We start from the raw sequence: 24,659 nt of genomic DNA on the forward strand, positions 1-24,659 counted from the left end.
ACTTTCTAAGAACCTGGTTAAAATAAGTATTAATTTGCAGAATTTTGCCACTTTTCTTTGATAATGAGTGTTTTGAAGTGTTGGGTCCTTCCTGTGAAAGAGAGTCCTTTTGGTTTAGCAATATTTACTGGCAGTTAACATTTCAGAATTATCTTATTTTGCTTTTGGATAAGGAAAACTGGCTGGTTTATCATACTTTACACATTAGTTTTTCGATTAACTATTTTATTTGACCCAAGCATCATAAAATTATATAAAAAACACTTAAGAGTATATTCAGATTGTGTTCCATATGGCTGGGGTGAAACTTCTGGATTAAAATTAAAGGAAAGAAGTAGAGAACCACCGGAGCACAATTTCTGTTCTTATCCTGAAGCAAAGTTCTTAACCCGAGGTACTATTTCTGGGTTAGCCAAATCTGTAACCTGAAGCGTATGTAACCCGAGGTACCACTGTATTTGGATCCACATGTATATCCAATTTACCTTCAGATGCGAGAAGGCATTCAGGGTACAGAATTGATGGTCCTCCAGATGTTGCTGGACTGTAACTTCCATTATCTCTGACCATTGGCCAAGGGCTGATGAAAGTTGGAGGACAAAAACATACGCAAGACCACAGATTCCTGACCTGTGAAGGAACAGCCCCTCTTACAAGTTAAAGGGTGGCTGGAAGAGGGAAAGTTGGACTATGAACTCAATTGCTCCTTCATGAGACTCTGGGTGGCATCACTAATATGCGTTCATGCTTCTGCACTGCTCTGTCATAAGTGTTCCCCACAATCCTAGAGCAGTTTGTGTGTGCGCGCGCACGCGCCCTTGATCTCTGCCAGGTGGAGGCATCTTTGGGTAGTCGAGGCTCTTCCCCCTGTGCCCCTTTCATCCCTCAGGTATTTGTATGCATATTGACCGCTTCACATTTTGGCACCTAGTACAGTGTTTCCCGGGTGGCGCTGTGGGTTAAACCACAGAGCCTAGGACTTGCCGATCAGAAGGTTGGCGGTTCGAATCCCCGTGACAGGGTGAGCTCCTGTTGTTCGGTCCCAGCTCCTGCCAACCTAGCAGTTCTAAAGCACGTCAAAGTGCAAGTAGATAAATAGGTACCACTCTGGCGGGAAGGTAAACGGCGTTTCCGTGTGCTGCTCTGGTTCGCCAGAAGCGGCTTAGTCATGCTGGCCACATGACCCGGAAGCTGTACACCAGCTCCCTCGGCCAATAAAGTGAGATGAGTGCCACAACCCCAGAGTCGGCCACGACTGGACCTAATGGTCAGGGATCCCTTTACTTTTACCTTTTACAGTGTTTCCCAAACTTGGGTCGTCATCTGTTTTTGGACTACAACTTCCATCATTCCTAGTTAACAGGAACAGTGGTCAGGGATGATGGGAATTGTAGTCCAAAAAAAACAACAACAGATGGAGACCTAAGTTTGGGAAGCACTGATCTAGTGCATCTGCATGTAGGACACACCAGTAGAAGGAGGGATTTGAATAGGCTTTCTTGTCATCTGAAGAACAGAAAAGCCTACAGAATAATTATCCCATTTTCTCAGCTACACTTGAGAAGGAATTGGCTAACAGCCACCCATATTTGCATAAAAAAAGCCAAATGTGTTGCCACAAATTCAACTTCTATATCATTGGAGACCAAAGTACCAGATAGTGCAGGCTTAGATTATTAAAATTACTTTTTAACTAAAGGATTGGAAGACGGGAGGTGGCTTCATTGCTATGTTTCAAAAGAAGTATCATCATTGTATTTAACTATAAGAGGAAAAGAAAACCAAACACGTGTATAAAAAAATTACCTTTCTACTGTTTTGTGCTAAGTCCTGATTAGAACAGAAATACTTGGGTTGGTCCTTTTTCTTATTCTTCCAATTGTAATACTTGGCAAGTATCATTAAATATAGGGACATATCTGACCCATATAAGCATCTATCCATAACAAATGTGGAGTGTGCCATAATTGGAAAGCCTCCCCGTTCCCTTTGTTGGAAGCTAAAATGTATCTGGATACTTTTACTGAATAGAGCTTAGGGCTGAGACTTCAGCTTTTTAGGAGGACATATGACCACCCACTTGACAAATGGGGCACAAACACAAGATACTGGCTCAGCACCCAATGCTGAGTCTTTAACCCTTCAGCAACAGTATTTATGCCAACTGCTTTATTAGCACAGTGTGCCATAGGATTGACCTTTTCTCAGTTTAAAATCCTGTTTAGATGTAATAATACAGCTTTACAAATAAGTTACTTCATTTCACAAAATTTATATACTGCCTGATTGTAAAAAAAAAGCCCTCAAAAAGAATCTGAACAACTTCCAGCACAACCTAACCAAAGTACCATCTTATTACATCTAAATTTACAGCATTCTTCTAACTATGTCTATTCAGAAGCGAGTCCTATTGAATCCACTGGTGCTTACGCCTGAGTAAGCAGGTTTAATATTGTGGTTTTCACAGTGGGATCATTATCTCTTAACATTTTGATTCTAAGCATATTTTTGTCTTAGTAACGGCTACTGACTGCGACAGAGCTTGTTTGAAACTATGGGTTGCATCCAATGCTAGTCCTACTCAGAGTAGATCCATTGAAATTAATGAACATGAGTACATAACTGACTTAGGCCCATTGGTTTGCTCTAAGTAAACCTAGTTGGATACCACCATAAGTGCATTTAGGACTGGAACATGTAAGGACCAATTCATTTTATGTGCAGGCAGTTGTATTTGCTACTTAAGACACTGGTGCTTGTGGTGACAGCTTACATTATGCAGTGGACATGTGCTAGGATGTACAAGGTGGTGTACAATATATACGATAAAAACAAAAACCCTCAAAACCAATACAATTATTAACATTTTAATGTAAACAGCTGTATTAAAAGCTTGCTTCCAGAGCTCACGGTGGTGAAAGCCCCAAAAACCTTCAGTTGCCAAACTTGGAAATAAATCCTACTGAGTTTAATGGGGCTTACTCCCTAGTAAATCTGGTTAAGATTACAGTGCAATTCTATACATGTTTACTCAGAAATAAATCTCACTGCACAGTTCACTGGGATTTATTCCCATAGGACTATAGTTTTAATTAACTGTCAATTTAGGCAAAGATGCCCTGCTTCTCCCCCATCCCCCAAGTGTTAACTGGGTCTGTTCTATTTGAGTTGCTTTTAACACACCCATTCTTACTCTTCTCCCAGCATATTATCATATCTAGTTTTGATGTTAAAAGTAGGTAGAAAAATAATAAATGAAGTAGGAATGGTTGAGTAACATATCACTACTTACCCTTATGCCACTAAGTATATCCTGCAACTAAACAGCTCTTAAAGCTTCTTATTGTGTAAGAAAATGTGAACAATTTCATATAAAGATCCTTTTAAAGCCCTAATGTACTATGTCGATAGCTTCCTAAATGGTCGGGATTAATTTAATGTAAGTGCAGATGTAATAAAGTACAAAAGCTTTGGAGCGTAAGATGTGCATGCTGGTTTTTCAAGAATGTAATCTTCCAGCTGGATATAAAAAATATGAGTGACAGCAACACAAAGTTTCTATTATGGTCATCATCACAAAACACTTCTTTCTCAATCTCAACTGTAAAAATCTCAACTAAATATATATATATACTTTAAAAAACCTACATGGTGGAAGGCTGCTCACAGAACCCAAACAACTAAATTGAAGTTCAGCTCAGAATGTTGAAGTATTCTGCAAATCAGCTGAACACTTTAAAAACAATTCCCAATTCCAAAAATCACACAGAAATAAAAAAGGAGCTAAGAACATGCAATTATCTCGTCATGGCGAAGGTACATAAACATCTCTGTTCCCAGCATTAGACCCCTTCTGCATCACTTGCGTTGTTTTATGCGTGTCTGATGTGTCAAAGTATTGTGGCAAGGACCCTTTGGTCTTTGAACAGCTAAAAATTGGCTGATGGTGCTGCTTTTTTTAAAAAAAGCATGATACATATACTGGCGCGCACGGTCCTGAATGGTTTTGGGACCCAAGTGCTGAAAACCTCCCTCAGGAAGCCCTACCAACCCGACCCTGGTGAGGACCTGCCCTTTGGCAGGCTGGCCAGAAAACGTGCGCGCGACCTCTCTGCCTACGGCCCTACGAGGATGTTCAACGCAACTTAACGAGCCAAGTTCCCGCCGCGGCTTCGGCGGCGCTTGTTCCCAGGCAGGCGCGCGCGCGCTCATAGGGTCGGAGCCTGACTGAAGGGGAGCAGGACCTGCCATTTCCAGAGGCGGGCAGGGGGGTCGGGCCGCAGCAGCCGCTCTCCGGCAGGCCCTGCCCACCGTGTGGAGACAGGCCCGCTCTTTCCCCGCCCCCTGCCAGGAAGGGCTCGGTTCCCTTGGTAGCGACCGCAGTAGCGGCGGGAATAACGGGCAGAGCCTGAGGCACCTCCAGGATGTCGCGGCCGCCTCGGCGCGCCGTGCAGCTGGCGCCGAGCTCTCTGGCCCTGGTGTTGCGACGCCTGCAGCAGCACCAGCAGCACGAGGAGGAGGGAGAAGAAGCGGCGGCGGCGGCGGTGGCGGCTTCCCCGGGCGAGCCCGAGGCGGAGAGCTGCGGCGACGAGGCGAGCGGCGCGGCCGTCTTCCAGGCGTTCCGGCGCGCCAACGCCGCCTGCTACTGGAACGGCGGTCTGGCGCGCGCCGTGTCGCGGGTGTGGCTGCAGGGCTGGCTGCGGGGCGGCGTGCTCTTGCTGCAGGGCCCCGCCGCCCCGCTGCAGCTCCTCCGCGACGCCTGGCTTCGTAGGGCGCTGCGCCCGCCCAAGGGCTTCCTCATCAGGGCTGTGGGTAAGCGAGCGAGCGAGCGCGCAAAGCAAGCAGGTTGGCCAAGCCAGGGGCGCAGCTTCACCAGATCACCTGCGCAGCTGGGGCTCCGAAAAGAAGCCAGCGCGCGTGCCCAGCTCCGTCAGATTCTCTCTTGGTTCCTCCCTTTACCTTGCGGGTCCGATCCTGGCTCCGTTCCTTTCTCTGCCGGATTCAACCAGAACCGACTCCTGGACTCTTTATTTGCCAGGTTTTGCTTTAAACTGATTCTGGGCCCTTCAGGTTTTTTGTTTGTTTAAGGATGCTCTGAGTCCTAAAGCACGTGTGATAGTAAGGAAGTGCGTCTTGAGCACATGCTGAGTGTTTTTCTCTAGCTCCAGACTCATGTACAGCCAGTTTTCTCGTCTTAGGGTTTCTGATGCTAGACCATCATACCCAAGCTAAGGAGTTTGGATCTGCCCAGGGCTTGGTTGAGAGACTGCTTATGTTCCAGCTACATGTGGGGTTGTATACCTCACTGCTGTTTTGCTTGTGCAGAAGGCTTCCACTTCTGTGATGGAATGTTTCTCTCCCTAGAGGACCCTCTGGAGCAGATTCTGAGGGTGTGCATGCAGAGAAAAGGGAAGTCCCATTGCAAGAGTGGGACCCCATGCACAGTGTTGGTGATAAGTATTAGGGGTTGTTTTAAAAAGCCTGGTAGTGCCTTCTGCATGTGTAATGAACAGTTAATGTGTGAAGAGTGAACACAGACCTTATATAACATTTGGGAATGCAACTTCAGGGGACAGTGGCTGGAACCTGATAAAAGCTACCAGGTGGAATTTGCTCTAGATGGCGACCATCCCTATGTGATGCAGTGTGGTGTGTAATACTTTCTCTGGTACTAAAAACTCGCGCTCTTGTGTATGTTTGTGGTAGTATAGACTGAATGGCCCTAATGAGGCACTGCATGTTAACGGTTCACTATGTAAATTCTTTTAAAGCAACCTCCAAGCATACATCTGGGGTCTGCATGCATTCAGAAAATATTGCTTCCTTTCTCTCTCTTTCAACCCCTTCGTTCCATAATTCCAAACTCTTGTCGTTCTGTGTGGTGGGAAGCCCTTGACTACAGTAACTCTGGCAAATAAATATAGGGCAAGAAGTAAGCTGTTATCCCTTAGAGGACCAAGGTTTTATTAAATAAAGAAACCAGTGGAAAGGAGCACCTGGACTAGGCATTTCTTCTTAGTCTTAAGTGATTTGAAGCAAAAAAACCAAACCAAACAAAAATCCTCCAATGTTTCCTGTCAGCTGGGGATGCCATTTTGACTGTAATCTCTTCATTGCCTAATACCTAATGGGTTCCTTAGCTCACAGAAAGAACCTTGCGGTCATGCTATTGTGTGTAGGGAGATGGAGGGTGGGGAGAGGGTAAACAAGGATTTGTCACACAATGTAGGCGCTCTGAAGGTTAATCTGTTCCTTTCTTGCTGTCTCTGTGGAGCTAGGGAGAGCATACTGCTTTTTAATTGAAAAAGAGGAAGGGTCTTTTATTTCAGAGAGAAATATGCTCCTCCGGGGGCACTCATGTGCCCTCTTGATAAACAGCTAACTTCTTTAAAGAAAAGAAAAAAAGGCATTCAAGCAGGATGAAAACATTCTTGTTTTAACCACTGAGATGTTAGCAATCTTTTGCCTCACCTCAGTAAAAGAATTTTTTTTAAGACTTCCTACATAAACCCAGACACTTAAATATTTATATTTGTGTGGTTTCGCTTTGGTGAATATTAATCACCCTTGGCCCTGCAAAATGGGGAGCTTGTATGAGTTTGGTGACACCTGTGTGCATAGTAAACCCAGTATTGTAGAGAAAACATTACTGTTGCCCTAAATGTAGCAATATTCTGCCATACCCTCTGGTGTGGTACTCTTGGTGCCATATTAAGTAAAGCCAACATATAAAGGAAATGGTTACAAATGCAGAATTCTATAAACATTGTTGTAAGTTTTCACTTAACAGCTATCTCTTTGATCCTGCAATTGGATCCATATGGGAGACTCTGGTGCCCATACAGAGTCCTGCTGAAGTTAACCGCCAAGTAATACAATTCCTTCAGTGTTAGCTGTTCAGGAATTTCTTGCAAGTGGTCTCATATTCAAGTGCTGAAAATGCATTGAGAAGACGACTGCACAACATCCTTTGTTTTAAAAAAAAACTTTCCCAATTAAAGTAGCTGAAAGTTAGTATTTCCAGGTTTCTTGCCTAATTCTACAACTCTGTTTATCTTAGTTTGTTAAAGTAGAATGAATGAGTTTCAAGAACTGTACTGGTGATGCTCTTATGTGACTTCTTATGTCCAGATGAAACAGGATGAGGCAAAAGTGCCTTGATTATTTGGGAGTTATTCTCCTTCTTGCTTCCTTGCTTCAGCCTCTGATTACCATCTTAATAAGGCTGAGGTTGATATTGGTAGAATCTCTGGCTAATCTGGTTTCCTAATATTGTACTAACATCACGAACATTCTTGAGAAAAATGCCAAATATTAAGTGCTTCACATTTATCATTCTATGCAACAAGTATGTAAGAATGGCCAGTTCTTGAGTCAGACTAGAAGGTGGCAAGGTCAGTGGGCAGAATTTAGTTTGTTGTTGAACCCCTATATATAGAATGATGAGGTGAGACAACTTAAAGCACAACAGAGACACCTATACTTTTCCACTGCAAGGCTTCATTTTTAAATGAACAATCTCCTTAAGAGTTACACTGATTTCTTCCCCATGTGACTTGAGAAAGATTTACCTATCTTCTTGCCTGTGTGCTGGAATATTTTCTCTTTTTCTTTATCTGTTACATGCAAGAAAAAGCTACCCTTTTACCCTTTGTGGTGTTTGTCATTAGTCGATAGGTATTTTATTGCAAGGCACTCAATCAGAGGGTTGGTGGTTCGAATCCCCATGACGGGGTGAGCTCCAGTTGCTTGGTCCCTTCTCCTGCCAACCTAGCATGTCAAAGTGCAAGTAGATAAATAGGTACCGCTCAGGTGGGAAGGTAAACGGCGTTTCCATGCGCTGCTCTGGTTCACCAGCAGCGGCTTAGTCATGCTGGCCACATGACCCGGAAGCTGTATGCCAGCTCCCTCGGCCAATAAAGCGAGATGAGCACCCAACCCCAGAGTCGGTCACAACTGGACCTAATGGTCAGGGGTCCCTTTACCTTTTCTTTTATTGCAACACCAGTATTTTCAAACATGCATGTCCATAATAAATTATAGTTGGATTATAGCAGGGGTAGGCAACCTAAGGCCCATGGGCGGGAAGTGGCCCATGGAGGCAGTTTAACCGGCTCACGAGCCACCCCGAAACTGAGTCGCCTGCTCAGAAAGTCCCTGCGTGCTGCGCTAAACCAGCACAATGTGGGGACTCTCTTCCACGGCTCCAGATTTTCGGCATCTGGGCATGCATAGAAGCAAATTCCGGTGCCATGGACATGCGCAGATGCGATTTCCAGTGTCACGCTGCGCCGGTCCGGTCCATGGAGGATCTCTGCGGGAGTGATCCGGCCCAGGCCCAGTAAGCCTTGCCGACCCCTAGATTACAGGACTGTACTGAGGCTTCCCTTAACAAAGCACAGAGAAGGGTGCTTTGGAGTTTGGATTACTGATTATCTTGGATCACTTTTGACATGGTAATGTGGCAGTCCGTAGAGTGGTCTTAGAAAAAGGTAACAGAAGTGTTATGCACAGCAGTTAATCATTAAGCAATATCCTAGTTTTATCTCAATTTACAGGCTTGTTTGAGCCTGTGGATCTGAGGTGTATACATATTACTACAAACTACCCCAGCTTATAAAGTGGTAATTATTAACACCCGCACAGGAAAAATTGGAACAATAACTTTCTACAGAAGTGAAAGCTGAGAGCTGTTTATCCAGTGAGAGTCCTTTCAGGGCCCTTCCAGACGATAGTGTGCCCCCCTCCCTGTTTTATTCTTCATAGCCCCATCTTGGTCCAGTGCCAGTGGCATGATAGCCAGCACCTGCGTAATGTACTGGGAGTGTAGCTTTGCACAGGAGGATAATATTTCTACTTCTCCCTCTCTTTTAAAAGGGGAAGATATGAAGTTCTTTCTGCTTCCAGAAAGTTAAGGAAAAAGAAACCATAAGGACCTCAAAATTGCATAGCCCTGATGGTGATACCTTTGTTTTAGTGTTAGAAACTCAGATAGATAAGCTAAGTGCCAAATGGCACCTTAAACCTGGGTTATTGTTTAGGCACTATTCCCCCAATAAGGCTGCTGCTGCTGCTGCTGCTACTTCTTCTTCTTCTTCTTCTATTAACAATGATAATAATAAATTTCTATATTGCTTTGTAATTTAAAGACAAAAATCTCAAAGCGGTTTACAGCACATTAAAACATCAAATAAAACAATACAGAATAAAACAAATTCAAGCTTCAAGGAAAATATTTCAGATCCTTCTCTAAGTGACATATTTATTTACTACGTAATTTATATAGCTGCCCCATAGCAGAAGTGCTCTAGGAAGCAAGTGTGGTGTAGTGGTTAGAGTACCGGACTAGGACCTAGGAGATCAGGGTTCAATTCCCCACTCAGTCATTAAGCTCTCTGAGTGACCTTGGGCCAATCACAGCCTATTAAGATACCTCACAAGATCATTGTAGGCATTAACTGAGAAGTGAGGGTGAGCCATGTACTCCTTGGAGAAAAAAGTGGGATATAAATGCAATAAATAAGCTCTTCTGCTAACCTGCTTAAGAAAGCTGGAGGGGCCAGCCAGATGGAGATGTCAACCTGGCATCCAGAGATCCCCACATGGTTGCAATTGGACCCGCAGCAGTCGCAAAACGTGCCTGGCACCTGGTGCCTGGCTTATTTCTAATACTGCTTTGTTTTTTATGTTTTGTTGGCCATGGCGATATTCACAAAGAAGTTCTCCTGTGCAAGCCTCATTACGATGCTCTTGTGGCATTCCTGTCTACAAGAATAGGATTTGTGCAGGACATTCCACCGCTGTCCAGGCAAGCCAAGCCAAGGTGCTTTCCCCACACTTTTAATTTTACAACAGTTGAAAATATTGTGCTTTCAAAGCTCAGGACTAACATTAGAGCTGCATACCAAGCTACACAGGACAGACTCCTTTGGCCCAGTAAGCCATCTCCTCCTCTTACATCTGTTCCTTTGTGTTTTCCCGCTCCCTGTGATGTCTTTCATTCCTGCCTCATTCCATAAAAACATCCAGTTGCCTGTTGAACACGTTCCTGTGACTTGCCCTTGTGGCTTTTACCTTATAACGTGTTCCATATGTTTGCTGGGCTTTGAGTAAAATGGTTTCAATTTAAACCTGTGGTTCCTTTCACTAACCACCCCCACCCCAAATATATCCTTAAGGGCAAGAACAAGGCCTATGTTATATAGGAGCTTCAGGAACACAATCGTTTGCCGCTGACTTTTGTGCCTCATATTTTGATTGCTGAGCCCAAATAATCCTTCCTTCCTTCCTCGTTTTAGCTATTGCTTGGTATCGTATTCTAGGTATTCCTGCATATCCTCTGGAGTACTTTGGTTTTAGGTTTCTTCAAAAATCAATGGCCCCTTTCTGTTGCTGACACAGTAATTTAAAAGATATCAGTCCTGTGAGATGGTTTGTGCTTCATTTTCCTATTCTGCTACGCTTACTTAGTCCTATTCAGAATTAGGACTGGTTCATATGATCACTAACCACACACACAGTTCCTTTGCCTTGCCCAGGACAATTTACTTTTGCCAAACTGAGGGCTCCAGCAGAGCCACAGAACAATGTGCCTAAGCATACTCTGTGTGTGTGTGTGTGGTGGAGCTCTCATAGAATATTTGACATGGAATGACAGAAATAGGGGTCCCCACAGAAAAGCAACCAGTAATGTGCTTAGTGGTTAAATAAGCCAGGCGTCTTTTGATACAACCTTAGTGGCACCAGATAACCTTTTTTGAGTTGAGGGAAAAACATTGAGTTATGTGGCATGGCCTCTCTCATTCTCCTTTGTTGGAATGAAAGTACAGCAGTAATTAGGGAGGCTCAAGTGCAACTCTCCACTTGGCCATGAAGCTCACCGGGTGACCACGGGCCATTCATCACCTCTTAGGGTAGCCTTTCTTACAGGGCTGCTATGAGGATAAAATGGTAATGGGGGGAGGAAACCGTGTGTGCCATTTCCAGCTTATTGGAGGAGAGGAATATAAATTAAGAAATAAATTAGCCAAAAAAGAGAGAAAGATTGTGCAACACACTGTTTCCTGCAGTACAGGCTTCCCCCCACTTATGTGGGGGTTATGTTCTGGGCCCCTGCATGCAAAAGTGAAAATTGTGTAAGTGGGGGAGCATCCTCTAAACTTAATTTAAATGCCCTCTCTGCATTTAAATTCAGCTTCCCTTTTTGACTGCAGCCCATTGTGTTGCACTGAACTTTTGAGGGTCCCCCAACTTTCAATTTGTTTTGGGAGAGCATGAGAACCAAAGTTGGAAGGGGTGCCAGAAGATACCTTATCCCATAACACTTTAGATCCTAGCCACTATTTGTGGGGAATATTTATATGTTCATGAACCAGTTCTTTGCCCTTCCGTTAAAGGAACTGAGAAAATTTTCACCTGGTTAAGAATTAACCACCTTTTAATTGTCTGGTCTTGAAATTAAACCTTTATCTACAGAGGATAATAATTAAAAGGCAGAAAATTAACGGATGTCAACTAGTGACCCTGTAATTAGTACTGGGTTTAGGTTATTGATGATAGATGATGTTTGTGGTATGTTATGCTTAATAGTGAAATTGGTGCTATATGCCACAAAGACTGCTTGTTAGTAAACAATTGTAACGCTGGCTTTGTTTGGTTTCAAAGTTGGGAACAGGTTTAGAAACGGCCCCCTCCCTGGTCCAAGTAGCACTGGCAGTGATTGATTCAATTTCAGTGCCAGTTTTTTAAATATTTATCTTTTATAATTTCTGTTTGAAATAAGATTTTGCTAGTGGCCCCTTTTAAATTTTATGGCCTTTTCTGCAATAGTTAAAACCCCCCACCATAAAACAAGTAATGGGGGGGGGGTAAAGGGGGTAAGAAAGAAGTAATTGATAATGAGGGAAAGTGACAGCTTTGGTAATGGAAAATTAAAATGTATATCATCATTTTGAATATTTGGGCAGCATGTGCTGTTAGGAGCATTACATTGGGATGTTAAAATGCAAGGGAAATGTGTGTTTTGTAAGCAGCACACCTGAGCTTTGCTTAAATGCCGAAATATTCATGAAACTTGTTCTAGCCACTTGTTCTGTGGGACGTGTCGTCCACCAATACCGCATGAGCTTAATGAGGGATGGCAAATGAGCAGACGGTTGTGTGTTTTTCTGCTGCTTGGATCCCTTCCATGACTGCCTGCCTTTCATCCGTGTTTTGAACCCACCTGGCAAACGAGCATAGGTTTGAAAACTCATGGGCCCATTAATGCTGGACTTAAGAAGTCCTGTTTTGTTTTGAAAATCATTCATAATCATTTCATGCATTTGTACATTTTAATGATACTCTTATGAAAAACATCGTCTGAAATCCACAGAATATCCTTGTAATGGATCAAATAGTTGCTGAAACAGTCTTTCAAATACTTTTGCTAATGCTGGTAGCTTCTGCCTCATTAAAAGGCTAGCCAGGGAAGGCCCGCAAGCAGGTCAAAATGAAAACAATCAACCCTGTTTGTTCGCACCATGTGGAACTTAAGAGGTATACTACATCGTAACATACTGTTTAAGCTCCTGAATCGATCTGAGCCTTCTCTTTATGCTGTTGGCAAGAACAACATCCTGTGACAATTAACAGAGCAGGGAGTTTGTTTTAAATCTGTGCTTCTTGGTTTGGAATAAAACAAAACTAACCAGTTTTGGCCACAGAGAGAGGTGGTCGGGGGATGGGGGGATGGGGATGAAAGCCATGGTCTTTGAAAAGTAGGTGGGGGTTGATTGGTTGGAAATTAACTTTGAGATGGAATTGGCATCAGTCATTATTCACCTATTTAAATCCTGAGTTAATCCTATACTCCTGTTAATGGAGGATAAAGATTTATTTGATCCATTTGACTGGTGAGGAAAGAGAAAGCCAGTCACCTAATAAATTGCCTATCACTGCCAGACAGATCTGTGAATACTCTCATCGCACCTTTTCTCTCTCCCCCTTTTAATAGCAGATGAGTTAATAAAGGACTAAAGTGTGTGTTGCAATCTGCAGCACAATGACATGCCATCATATGTTGATGTAATCTAAAAATGTGGAATTAAGCATAAATACATTCAAGCAAGCAATTGAACAGTGGTCAAGGTAGTTGTTTAACTGAGCAGAGATACCCAAGTACAGTCATACCTCGGGATGAATACACTTCAGCTTAAATATTTTCGGGTTGCGCTCCGCGGTGACCCAAAAGTAACGAAGTGCCTTACTTTCGGGTTTCGCCGCTCACGCATGCGCAAACGCTCAAAATGATGTCATGTGGAAGCGGCGGAATGCGGCACGCGCACATGCGCAGTCACGTCCTATGCTCGCTTCAGGATGCGAATAGGGCTCTGGAATGGATCCTGTTCGCATCCAGAGGTACCACTGTAATCGATTAAGCTTCGTTCTCATACTTATTTTATCACAACTTTAATAACCGAAATCATTGCAAAAGCATCCTTATCTAATACATGGTGCTTTATAAGTCATCAAATGATGTGGGGTGCCACAGGGTTCTGTCTTGGGCCCGGTCTTATTCAACATCTTTATCAACGACTTGGATGATGGACTCAAGGGCATCCTGATCAAATTTGCAGATGACACCAAACTGGGAGGGATGGCTAACACCCCAGAGGACAGGATCACACTTCAAAACGACCTTGACAGATTAGAGAACTGGGCCAAAACAAACAAGATGAATTTTAACAGGGAGAAATGTAAAGTATTGCACTTGGGCAAAAAAAATGAGAGGCACAAATACAAGATGGGTGACACCTGGCTTGAGAGCAGTACATGTGAAAAGGATCTAGGAGTCTTGGTTGACCACAAACTTGACATGAGCCAACAGTGTGACGCGGCAGCTAAAAAAGCCAATGCAATTCTGGGCTGCATCAATAGGAGTATAGCACCTAGATCAAGGGAAGTAATAGTGCCACTGTATTCTGCTCTGGTCAGACCTCACCTGGAGTACTGTGTCCAGTTCTGGGCACCACAGTTCAAGGACACTGACAAACTGGAACGTGTCCAGAGGAGGGCAACCAAAATGGTCAAAGGCCTGGAAACGATGCCTTATGAGGAATGGCTAAGGGAGCTGGGCATGTTTAGCCTAGAGAAGAGGAGGTTAAGGGGTGATATGATAGCCATGTTCAAATATATAAAAGGATGTCACATAGAGGAGGGAGAAAGGTTGTTTTCTGCTGCTCCAGAGAAGCGGACACGGAGCAATGGATCCAAGCTACAAGAAAGAAGATTCCACCTAAACATTAGGAAGAACTTCCTGACAGTAAGAGCTGTTCGACAGTGGAATTTGCTGCCAAGGAGTGTGGTGGAGTCTCCTTCTTTGGAGGTCTTTAAGCAGAGGCTTGACAACCATATGTCAGGAGTGCTCTGATGGTGTTTCCTGCTTGGCAGGGGGTTGGACTCGATGGCCCTTGTGGTCTCTTCCAACTCTATGATTCTATGATTCTATGAAATCCAGTTACGTCATGGTACAGTAGAAGATTTTGGTTATTTTAATTTACTTGGATGATCTGGTGCCATTTTTTTTTTATTATTTAACAAGATTTATAATAATGAAAACTAAGCGGTTTACATGAAACTGAAGTCAAACCTAATTTATGTAGCAGCTAACCAAACACTGCAGCAGTGAAGAGAATGTAGTGGGAAGGAAGCTCATAAGCAGGAATTTTGGGGTTTGCCATTTATCCTAAGCAAATGGACTCTACAAAGTTGAAGTCCAAGGCAGCAGTTAAGCAGTAGAATGAGTGACAGGCAGAGCAGGACGGAGCACAAGGTTGCAGTGAATCGGTCCAGCAAGTTGCTGCAGGAAAGTCCTAACAGTGATCACCAATGGAATGCCCAGGACCTAAACTGGCCTGGAAGAATTTACAGCTTCATTTAAAACTCCTAGCCAATTGGGAGACTTGGGGCTTCTATTTAATATGATTCCTCATTCGTGAAGCTCTTTGAGTTACAAATTCAAAAGAAGACTTGCTACATTATTAAAATACTAATTAAATGTGGCCCAAATCCAAAGAAAGCTTAATATACAATTGAAATCAGGAGGACCTGTTACTTTCGGCTATTATATGTCCCATTAAGTTCAATGGGACCTCATAGTGTGACTTTCTTTGGATTTGAGTGCAATGCAAAACATTGTGTTAGAAGAACTGGGGCAGTGGAAGAACTAGAGGCAAACGGGCAGAGGTCTTGTGTAGAATGGAGCATTTTTGGAAGAAAGGAGGACATTGTCAAGTTTGTGCTCCATACTGATCTTCAGTCGTAACCCCCCACCCCAGGAAGCTGGTCCTGTAAGGAATAAACTATTAATTCTGATGTCCAGATATAAATAAATAGAAGCACCACCACCTCAAAAGATACAATGCACAAAACGCAATTTCACAAAGTTATACAAATGTCTGCAGCCAATCTAAAAAAAAGAAAGAGGAAGCTACACATTATAGAGCCATCCTTTCGCTAAGATTCAAAGCTTGCTGGAGAGTGTTAGGATAGGGCAAGAATGCCTCTCCACTGGTGGAAAGGAGCTTTGCCCAGAGGGCAAGGGACATCTACTACACCCACGAAAAGCTCCTCTGGCATTGCCTGCAGTAGCTAACATGAGGGCCTGAAATGACATTCTGTGGGCTGGAATCAAAGGTGTCTCTTCATTCCTCCAAGAGGCTTCAGGATTGGGCTCATCAACTACACCACATTGACGCTGTCGTAGTCAATTCTCCCTCACTGCTTTCAGTGGGGTGGACGGGTTTACAAAATATGGATTATCTGGGCCAAAAAAAGAAATACACCCCCTCACAACATGTCTTGCTTTGTAATTGGTTGACAATCTACCACTTCACTCCCACCACTACCACGTATTTATTATATATTTATTTTATTTGCCACTTTCTACCCAAGTCAAGAGTGATTTGCAGCAGTCAAATTAACAAAATACAGTTCATGCAAGTACAAAAGTTAAGATCAATAGCGGCACACTAAAAGCCTGACCATTCACTAAAATCATCCTGCCCTTTTAACAGGGAGTTCTCCACCTTTCAGCTTATAATGTCAAGTTGCCACTGATGGTTCCAGTTACCATCTGGCCGGAGCTTATATTTCTCTAAGCATTTATTGTTTTGCAGTGGTCCAAATGACATAATTAGCAAACCGTTCTGTTATGTGACTTGGGAATCTCACCACCACATTGCAAAACTTGTTAGAATTCGCCTTTAATTTCTAACGGCTAGGGCTATATTTATTCCTCACACATACAATCTAGCTGTGGCTCTCTGGTAGTGTCAGCTTGCTTCCTTTTCTTTTTCGAGAAAAGTTAATTGTCCTCATTACCACTCAGTGCATAAGGGAGGTGCTCTGAAAGGATCTCTTAAAATTGGGTAAATGGGTTTTAAATTGGAAAATATGACTCAATTAAAAGTGATGTACCTGGGACAAGAAATCCTAACTTCACTTAAGCATTAATAGAGTCTGGACTGGTAGTTCCTGTTCAGGAAAGAGATGTTGGAGTCGTGATAGCTCAGGCTTCCTCAGCTTTGGCCCTCCAGATAGTTTTGGCCTACAACTCCCATGATCCCTAGCTAGCAGGACCAGTGGTCAGGGATGATCGGAACTGTAGTCTCAAAACATCTGGAGGGTTGAGGAAGCCTGTGATAACTGAATGAAAATGACCTATTTATCTTTGTGCTGCTGATGAAAACTGATTTAGGCTGCACACTTACCTGGAAGTCAGCCTTATTTAAAACAATGGTGCTTACTTCTGAGAAGACGTGTATACTGTTTGCTGGGCGCCAACACAGCAGCTGCTTTTTGGAGGAGGATAATTTAGTGCAAGGGAAGCGAACAAACAAAAACCTTTATAAGTAAATGTTCAGCTTTAATACCTTAAAGTTGAGCTCTAGTGTATAGCAGATCTGTTGACCATAACAGATTTGCGCCGACTCACTCTACATCTGAATCGGAACGTTGAAGGGAAGACAGAAATGTGCTACCTGCCCAGTGAAGGCACCATTAATCCAGCAACACTCAAGTTACAAGGACAGAACAAAACATCTTTTTATGTTGGTGAAGCGTATCTGGAGACTTTTTGTTCCCTATGTTTTGTTATCTGACTCTTGTATTGCAGATGACTTTCCCACATTGAGTTTCGGTATATGCTCTGAAAATGCGTTCTCGGATTTCGCATGTGTAAACAATTATCTGTGTTTGAGTAGACTGGTAAAATCATTTGAGGGTCAATAATACATGAATTTTTGGCAGGTTGCCTAGGCTGGAGTTTGTGAAGTTCTTTTTTTAAAAAGTTACTTTGCTCACTGTAGAAGTTGAGCTGTATTTTTGCAATCAATGGGGCTTGCATTTGCTGTACCTGATGGGTGCCAGGTTCCTTTGTTCTGGGCCAAAACAAATATTTTTGTTAAGCTTTAAATATATTGTTATGAGAAGTGCCATGCCAGGGGGTGTGTTTCATTTCTGCCACCACAGAATGGTAAGCACTATATTCCTGTTGGTAACCAACCAATAATTGCTAGGTGCATGGGTTTCTGGTGCCAGGTCAACATATTTATAGGATTGTTGAAGCAGAGATATGACTTTATGTTCACATTTGTACAGACACCAAACTAGATGTGTGGATACACCAGTGAGTGGAATACTTTCTAAGTAAAGATGGTACTTCTGAAAGCTGATGGTACAGACTTGTGCAAACAGAAGTCCTCATGCAGGGCTTCTGCTGATGGGACTTGTTAGGTGCATCCTGCTCAAAGTCTTTGCAATCCAAAATAGCTATGGATATGAACAATGACCCCAACTGTTGTGAAGTGTGTGTTTATCCCCTATACAATTCATTTGTGTAGATTAACCTTTATAAACAGATGGATAATCTTGATCTTTCAAGATGCCCTTTCATGATGGGTCCTGCTGTGTTTGTTAAGCTGAAAAATATGAGGGCTTGAGCAATGTGTTAACAACAGCCCGAGAGAAGCGTCATTGGGAAGACATTATGCCACCACACATGCTGATGCTGGTCTACCTTTTGTTTGGAACATGGGCTTTTCCTGGAAAACTAACTTTGTAATACTGCCAAAGATAGAAAATAGCCATTTTAAGGTGTGCTTTGCAAGAAACTGTGAAACCAGCTTTTCCATTTACAGTAACTAGCACCAATGTTATACTATTCACAGTGTTTTTTTCTTGAATTCCCGTTCCACACAAAGCAAGCTGACACTGATTTATACACCTGCTGGTAGTAGCTTAGCAACGTCATAGAGGAAATTCTTAGGAACTTCTCTAAACACATTCTGTTAAACAGAACCATTGCCAGTTGTAAAACAGAGGTCAAGAAGTGTTTAACAACTTCTTCAAAAGGGACTGTTGTTTATTTTGTTGACTTAAAGAGAAAATAATCCTAAAGAGACCTTTTCTTGCCCTAGCTGTAACACAAGACAGCTGTTTTGAGTAGGCTACATTTAATTTAAACCTCAATTATATTGCATTACTCATTGAATTGCATAAATGTCTTGGGAAGAGTCCTGTAACACCTTCTAAAATGTTTAAACAGACTGAGTTTTCACATAGTTCCAAGGAAAACGTAGTGTTTTCATATGGTATGTATTTGGGGAGAAACCAGAGAACTTAAGTGATAGTCTAAGCATCCGAAGACACATATCTGCCTGCAGCATCTGCTTAACATGCTTCAAGATGTTTGTTTTTGAACTAATAATTGCTAAAATGGCTTTTATTTCTTTAGAACTATGATCATTTATCCATCATGCTGAAGCTAAAAGAAGCCAACATTTTGAAAGGGCAATAGGGGGGGGAAAAGAAATACTGTATTCCAAAGTAGAAAGGAAGTTCATTTCTCTCCCACCCCCCCTCTCTATTCCTTTTAGGAGATGTATCTCCAGTGCACATGAATCCCATTTCACAGTCCCAGTTCGTTCCTTTGGCAGAAGTCTTGTGTTGTGCTATATCTGATATGAATACAGCTCAAATTACCGTTACACAGGAAACCTTACTGGATCAGCTGGGGAAACATTACCCAGGTAATCTGTTAAATCATGGGTTGTTGACACTTCACATAAACATTGGACTCAAGGGGGTTTGCAGCTAGCAGAGTGAAAGAATGCATGCTGTCTGGGACTAGGAAAGCAATTAGAATTCCCTTTGTAAATCAGCAGATGAAAAACAAAACACAGGATCTAAGTGTTCTAACTCACACTGCATTACAAATCCGGGCTGCCAGCTTGCAGTCATCAAAATTCATGGGGGTTGAGGGGAATTAGATATCAGGAGCATAAAGATGGTTGTGTGAAAAGAATGTGGGCAAAGAATATACCAGATGAGCAAACCTACATGATACATGTGTTTGTCACAGTAACACTTTCCATTTTCAGTATATTATATTTACATCCAAAAACTTTTAAGTAGTTTTTAGTGTGTGTAATTTTTTTTAAAAAAAGATCCCTCATTAGGCAGCACCCAGGTGCCTAATAATATAATATCCAACTTTCCTTCACACTTGAGCACAGGAATGAGAAGCCTGCGTCCCTCCATACTTTGTTGAATTTCATCTCCTATCATCTGCAGCCAGCACAGCCAATGGTCAGAGATGGGAGCTGTAGTTTAAGAACATCTGGGGGGCCACAGGTTGTGTTCCCCTACCCCAGCTTAGCATGAGTGAGAAACAAAACCCAGGATGAAGCAGTGCAGATATGAGATGGGTTGATTCTCAGCAGCTGAAACCCCTAGAGATGGAGCAGATCCATACACCTCTTTTTACTTCCCCCTCATCAGAATGAATGGCAGCCATTCTGTGTGGCAAAAGTAGCATGCTGGAGGCAGCTGCAAATACTGGCACTGAATTGCCTGGCCCTTGTACACTTAGTGTCTGCAGCATGGAGAGCATGCAAGGACCTCCCCACAAGAGACTCCTGTGTCAGTCTTCCTTCCATGTATGTCCCACACATGGTAATTGCAGGCAGTTTGCTGATTTACAAATAAATGGATGTTATGAGGCTTCACCATTACAAATCACTCTTTGCTGAACTGGAGCGATAAACCTGCATTTTGCTTAGTCTAATTGAGGGAAATGAAGTTGTGGGAGGTGGCTCATATTAAAACAATGAGTTTAGCTACATCTGTGCAGAATGTGCCTTTCCCTCCTGGACTGCGGCAGAAATCAGAACCTGACTGCACTTCCATTTTTGGGCCCAAGCACTTTTCTTGGTTGCAAATATATTGGCAAACTGCCAATTCTGCACTTCACTTTGCTTTGTTGTACTGCCCATACTCTCGAGTCAAAATTCACTACTAATCTGAAGGGAATTGTAGGATGTCAATGCCGAGTAAGCCCCCTTTGCCCTACCAAGCGTGTTTGCTTCTTAACTCTAAAAATGGCTCAGTAATTTGTGTGGTGGGGTTTCACTAGCCATCCTGGGGACTCCAATGAGCCTGTAAGGATTGATGATGGATTTTGTCTGCAGGTCACGCATTTGAAAAACCTTCAGTTTGGAAGCATTCTAAATGAGTATTTTATTGTTCGTATTTTAAAGCAATCCCTTTAGTGTGTATTTGCTGCCCCCTCTTGTCCAACTGGGAGAAGGCATATTGCCTTTAGCATTAAAGGAAGACAATTGTTCCATATAAAAGTCTATGGTGCATCCATATAAATAAGTTAAAGTCAGAAATCAGTTAGCTGTAAGCAATTAAAGTCAGAAATCTGTTAGCTGTAAGCAATCCCCCCCTTTCTATTTGGAAAAAGACTGGGGCTGCAGTTGTATGTGCACTTACTGAGGAACAAGTCCCATGAAACACAACAGTAATTTAGTCTGTGAAAGCACACACAGGAGCAGGCTATAACAGTGGTTTACGGCATAAATTTGTTCTGACCCAGAAATGTGGTAAGATAATATTTTTTTATTATTCACTATGCCACAGAAATGACTAATATTATGCTATCATCCCTTTTATTCTAGGTATTACAACTCCCACACATGATATTCTATATAGTACACTTGGGATGCTAATTAAAGAACGGAAGATATATCACACTGGGGAAGGATATTTCATAGTGACCCCAAATACATATTTTATCTGTAATAATGCTATGAAAAACAACAAGAGGGTCCTTTTGGAAGATAATTGCCCTCAAGAGCCTTCTGTTACATACCTTGTAAGCGTGGAAGATGCTGCAGAACTTCTACAAAATAATTTCCCTATTGCATCCCATTGCAGATCCTGCCATTGTTTCCCTGGGCAGACTGCAGTCAATGAGCAACATGTCAGCCCTCAGCCTAATGGGAAAAGTCAAAAAGGGTCTTGTGAATCCAGATTTTCAGTTCAGAATCAGGCCACCAATACACTTGTTGAGAACCGTTCTTGTGGAGCTGCTCACTATATGCAGTCAGGGAAAGAGAAGGAGAAGATTAAGAAGTTTGGTCTTAGCCTTTTCTGGCGCAACACTTCCAAGAAAGAAAAACCAAAAAAAGTGCACACTTCATTTTCCGCCCAGTTTCCTCCTGAAGAATGGCCAGTCAGGGATGAAGATAATTTGGATAATATCCCACGTGATGTTGAACATGAAATTATTAAACGCATTAACCCTGTGCTGACTGTGGACAACTTAACCAAGCACACTGCACTGATGCAGCAAATAGAGGAGCAGAAAAAATATATCAGTAAAGGAACCTCTACAGAAGTGTTGACAATGAAGCACAAACATCTTCCCAAAGGGTTCACTCAGAAAAAACAAAATAAAGCTGCAAAGCATCGCAGGAAACTGCAGTCCAACAAAGAAAAGCACGTTAATAAGTCATCAAGGGAGTTTAAAAGTGATGACCAAATACCAGCTAATAGCAAACTGGAAAACTGTATTGAACATCCATCATCTTGTATTACAAATGAAACTATAGTTTGCAATCAGCAGTTGTGTGAGGATGCAATCAACGTTGAATCTCACTTTATATACAAAAAAGAAGTTACTAATCCATTTAAAGATATTTCTTGTAAAGGGAATAGGTCAGCGAAAGGACATAGGAGTCAGAAAAACTATGATGTAAAGTTTGGAGCTCCAAGATCAGAGAAGAATTTCCCACAGTCCTGGTCTCTGGATTCCTCAAGAACTGTGGACTGTAAAGCTAAGCAGTCAGCCAGCATCAAATGTGACGCTGAAGACGACAAAATGAAACAGTTAAATTACCTACAATGCAAGGTTTTACAAAAAGAAGTCAAATATAGTTGTCTGGAGGAAAGTGCAGCTTGCAAAGGTAATTTGCATAGAAGGGTAACCCCAAAAAGTATGGAGATGCAGGCAGTGTCTGACACTGCATTTGTGGATGAAGCAGTAGTGGAGAAAATGCATCCTCAGAACTCCAGTCAAACTCACCAGTGTGATCAAACTGGCTTGCTAGGTCAAACAGCACAGCAACTAACTGATACCCATCTTCCCAGTGAGGCAGATGCTCAACAATTTAAACAATCTGAAAATATTGTTGCTCACAGCCAAAATGATAATTTAAAGAGTGAGTGTGCCAACATGAACAAATGGCTTGAGTCTGTTAACCCACAAAATGAAAGATTCACTTATGATAAACCGACTCTGTATCAAGAATTGGATGATGGTAACACTTGTAGTTCTCTATATCATGGTGATGAAGAGCAACATGATGTGGATTTGTCCAAGCTGCAATCCAGCCAACTCCCATATAATTATTCAGATACAGGGAAGTGGAACAGCATAGAAGAAGAACAACTGAGCTCAACTGTGTTGGGAAATGGAAGTGTTAATTCTCACTTCTCAAGGTACAGAATTGATACAGATGGGGTTGGTCCCTGTGAGTGCGAAGAAAATGAATTCCTTGGTTTTTCTAGATCTAAGGATAGCTTAAAAGAATATCAGAAGATGAGCCTAGAAGGAGGAAGTTGTGTGTGCCACCAGCTATCTCAGTTTGCCTACAAAAGCAATGAAGAGCGAGAGGATGTTTATGAACGTGGGCAGACACCTGATACTGCTGAACCCTGTTTGTTTGATTTCTATGATGTACATGAGGCAGAGACCAGAGTTTGGCAGAAGTCAGTACATGAAGTGGGTGGAAAATTAGCATCCTTGATGCTGCCACCAAAAGGCTGGGAAATTAAGACAAATGATACGAGAAAGCAACAGTTGTTGGATAAAACTGATGCTGCAGTTCTAGATCAGTGTGTCCAGTATGAGCAAAACCACCTGGAAGGGATGGGAAACCACAGCATAACAGGAGACAGCGGAATAGATTCTCCAAGGTAAGAACAACCGTTACAAGTGACTTTCTTAAACACAAAGAATGTTAATGGTATTTCTTGTACACATATGTGAATCGTACTTTAAGGGATTTTTTAACAGGGCTTTCAGCTGTGCACTGGAAAAATGCAGATTGCCTATTGGCATAGATAACTCTCATCTCTGATCACATGGGCCTTTCAGGACCTTGCAAGGTTGGGAAAGCACAGTCCTATAATGAAACATGGCATTTTCCTTGTCCTTGAATGCAAGGAGTCCTCATGAATGCTTGGATAACTTTGCCCACTTAAACAACCTTTAAAATGCAATGCTGTAATTTTCACATGTGTATAAATGGTCAAATCATGTATACCACTACCAAATTCTGAATGGCAAAGGTAGGCCAGTATATTCAGTCAATGCTGATGTAAGGGACCTTACTACATGCCCAAGTGTCTGCAGGGATAGCAGGTGGTAGTACAGAGTACTCTTACTGCAGCACAGCAGGTGGAAGAAGTCCTCTTCTCAGTACTGTCACTGTACACTTGCTTCAGTTGCTCAGGAACAGCACCGATAAAGAAAAGCGGAAATCGGGTACTGCAGGAAGGCAAGAAAAGGCCAGGCAAAATATCCCAGTAAGTGGGTCTGGGCGAACTGTTGAGTTAAATGATGTATACTATCCTTTACCAACCTGGTGCCCTCCAGATGTTTTTGCCTGTGGCTGATGGGAGTTGTAGTCCAAAACATCAGGAGGGCATCAGGTTGGTGAAGGATGATGTATAAGGAACACTTGCTGGCTGCATCATATTATGACTCCATATTCCTTACCCTTCAATTGAAATAAATACTATAAATTCCACAATATTCTTGAGCTGATTCAAAATAAAGATAACTTTTTTGTACTTGTGTGCCACCCAGTATTTCTTTTAGTAATTTATGGAGAAATAAGTCACTCTGAATGTTTGAATATGGAAAAATAGGTTTCTTATTTAATCTTCTGTTTTACAAAATAATAATTTTTAGAACACAAAGTCTGGCATCTGCGAATTCTGCCATCTTAGATGGACTGAAGAAAAGACGAAGTTTTCTCATGAACTTGGAAGGCATAGAGAAGACTATACATAATGGAAAGACTCTGACACGAAGCTCCTTGCTTCAGTTGACTCCAGTCATGAACGTTTAATTTTTCTTATCAGGTTTTGATAATTCCTTTGTAAATATGTTAATATATTTACTGTAAATTCTTTGAACTGTCATATACATTAAAGTAGGTAAGATCATTATATTCTCATAATAAGATGTATTAAAACTTTGTAATAAGCATTTTTTTCCAGTGATTTTTTCTAATGTTTTATTTCTAGTAATAAATTATATTGCA

The 24,659-nt window shown here is 42.2% G+C and overlaps 1 protein-coding gene across 3 annotated transcripts; it reads left to right on the forward strand.

The window, feature by feature from the left end:
• The first annotated feature begins 4,060 nt into the window (after nt 1-4,060).
• On the forward strand, nt 4,061-24,659 carry STOX1 (storkhead box 1). Of its 3 annotated transcripts, none has more exons than XM_083740590.1 (4): nt 4,061-4,812; nt 18,918-19,070; nt 21,003-23,304; nt 24,305-24,659. In XM_083740590.1, the coding sequence occupies exons 1-4, from the start codon at nt 4,425-4,427 to the stop codon at nt 24,462-24,464; spliced, it is 3,003 nt and encodes a 1,000-aa protein (XP_083596716.1). In that variant the 5' UTR covers nt 4,061-4,424; the 3' UTR covers nt 24,465-24,659. The 3 variants fall into 3 exon arrangements, with proteins under 3 accessions (XP_083596716.1, XP_083596718.1, XP_083596717.1); XM_083740592.1 differs by having other exon boundaries at nt 4,067-4,812; nt 18,918-19,295; nt 20,123-23,304; XM_083740591.1 differs by lacking the exon at nt 4,061-4,812 and adding an exon at nt 5,601-5,932.

The sequence above is a fragment of the Podarcis gaigeae genome (assembly GCF_964106915.1).
Source record: "Podarcis gaigeae genome assembly, chromosome: 5".
In the NCBI taxonomy this organism is placed as follows: Eukaryota; Metazoa; Chordata; class Lepidosauria; order Squamata; family Lacertidae; genus Podarcis; species Podarcis gaigeae.

Excerpts from the sequence above, each read along its gene's own strand:
- STOX1 (XM_083740590.1), top strand. The coding sequence starts at position 4,425 with ATGTCGCGGCCGCCTCGGCGCGCCGTGCAGCTGGCGCCGAGCTCTCTG. Across the intron at positions 4,813-18,917 it reads CTTCCTCATCAGGGCTGTGG|GAGATGTATCTCCAGTGCAC; the intron begins GTAAGCGAGCGA and ends TATTCCTTTTAG. Across the intron at positions 23,305-24,304 it reads AGCGGAATAGATTCTCCAAG|AACACAAAGTCTGGCATCTG; the intron begins GTAAGAACAACC and ends AATAATTTTTAG.